Source organism: Microtus ochrogaster, unplaced genomic scaffold (assembly GCF_000317375.1).
Source record: "Microtus ochrogaster isolate Prairie Vole_2 unplaced genomic scaffold, MicOch1.0 UNK26, whole genome shotgun sequence".
Lineage (NCBI taxonomy): Eukaryota > Metazoa > Chordata > Mammalia > Rodentia > Cricetidae > Microtus > Microtus ochrogaster.
The window spans coordinates 180,670-182,644 of NW_004949124.1; the positions used below are offsets into that span (position 1 = coordinate 180,670).

The window sequence follows — 1,975 nt, forward strand, 5'->3', positions numbered from 1 at the left end:
GTGGTTCCAACAGAGGTTTATTTTCTTAGAGTTCTGGACCTACAGTTCAATATCTGTGGCAAGGTTGATTTCTTCTCCTCTGAGGCTTCACTCCTTTGTAGCTGGTCACGAATCTCGTCCTTTTTCTTCTTCTTGTGGTCTTTCTTCTGACTGTGTCCTTACTTCCCGTCACCTAAGGATACCCATCTTCTAGGATTACAGTTGACTCCACTGGTCTCATTCCACTTCCGTTTCCTTCTTAGAGATCCTCTCTCCAAAGAGTCACATCCTAAAGCACTGGGACCCAGCACTCCAATGTGTGAACTTGAGGGCAGTTATCAGACTGTAACAGTAGCTAACTAGTCCTAACTTATAAAGTGACAGACGACTGTTAGTTAAGAAACAGGAGCTAAGGAAAATGGGGATGGGAGTGTATAACTTGTTCTTTCACACACAGATTTTTTTTTCTACAAAAATGGTGATTTTATTTTCTTATACAATGGTAAATATTTTGGGGGTGTTCAGGTTTTTAAATTTCTCTGGGTTGACTTTACACATCATGATACTAATATACGTTAAGAAGTTTTTCCATTTTAGTCAAACAAAGGGGACCAATCGGATAGGCGATATGGCAATACATGAAAAAAAGGTGTCCCCTCCCCCATGCCAAATGTGTATAAAAGCTTGACAATCACTGCCTGCTCCACAGGACAGACAATTTGGTTTTAAAGGCTCCAGACTAAAGAACAGCACAGCCCTGTGTCATAACATCTATAATACAGTTTAACAATATCTTATCCAAAGATGTTTGAACTTGAAATTAATGCTGAAGAACAAAACGGTAGCTGAGGAACTGCACAACAAAAAGAAAATCACATAAAACAACTCCACCACTATTTAAAAGCCAAATTTAAGCAATAGTAAAAAAGAAAAAAATCAAAACAAGATAATAATACAACCTCTGTTTAAAATAACAGCCCTGTCCTGCCTCTTCTTCAACTCCACTGAATTTTACATATGAACAGACTATATATACTGGATTTTTGGAGAAATGTCCATTTGGTCTGTCACACCCATCAGGTTCCAGCTCCATCCGCTCACGGTCTATGGGGTTCATTCAACTCCATGTTGTTTCTGTCTCCGCTATTCTGGGTTAGGTGTAGTGTGTCAAGTATACATCTCTCCTTTTCCTATACACAGTGCAGAGTATATGGGCATAGGTTACATAGCTTCTCCTTTACTCCAAGTCACCCTCTTTGTCAAAATTCAAAGCGGTATTCGACAGCGTGCAGTAGTTGGGCTTGTCAGATGGTACGTAGCCCGGCAGACACAAACACTTGTAGGAGCCTTCTGTGTTGATGCATTTGGCATTCTTGCAGAGAGACATCCGATTATTCAGCTCGCTGCATTCATTTACATCTGCAATAAACCAAACCACGGGTCAGCTAGCCGGAGACATGAAAGTACCATCTGCACCTGAGTGCTGCCCACAGCTCTTGGCCACATAAACCAGACAGTTTCCTCATTTTTACCACTTTTCAATATGCAAGAGAAGCCTTTTTTAGATCTTAAAATAGATTACTATGGAGAGTCTAGAATTGCCCTGTGATTCAATAGAACGGCACCATTTTGTCAGCTTGACATTTTATACGGACAAGCGACAGTGTGACTGGTGAGTTCAATGTTTTCATCCACACTGACCGCTTGGGAAGCTGTCTATTTTCTAGGTGCTTCACTCTTTTATAGCTGTTCACACACTCAGGGAAACTATTACTTACTCAACCATCAAACTTTAAATTTAAAAGTCAAAAGAGTTAAGTGAACTATTCTGTCCTTTCTTCTATATTTAGCATCATGGGGGGGGTGGGGTAAGAGGCAGAGCTTCATGGTACAGTTCTTGACTAGCATGCATAAGGCCCAGGGCTTCAGTCTCTGCCTGAGGGAAATGAAACAATAAGGATTTTTAAATGGGGTGTTAACTCTGCGTTTTAGTTGT

The 1,975-nt window shown here is 40.6% G+C and overlaps 1 protein-coding gene across 4 annotated transcripts in view; it reads right to left on the reverse strand.

Annotated features, from left to right (window-relative positions):
* Positions 1-437: 437 nt before the first annotated feature.
* Ltbp1 (latent transforming growth factor beta binding protein 1) overlaps positions 438-1,975 on the reverse strand; it is a 379,031-nt gene continuing 377,493 nt past the window's right edge. For all 4 annotated transcript variants that reach the window (XM_013354050.2, XM_005367931.3, XM_005367930.3 and 1 more), the window contains one exon: positions 438-1,398. In XM_013354050.2, coding sequence (XP_013209504.2) covers positions 1,217-1,398 — 182 coding nt within the window. In that variant the 3' untranslated portion in view covers positions 438-1,216. The remainder of the gene's footprint in view (positions 1,399-1,975) is intronic.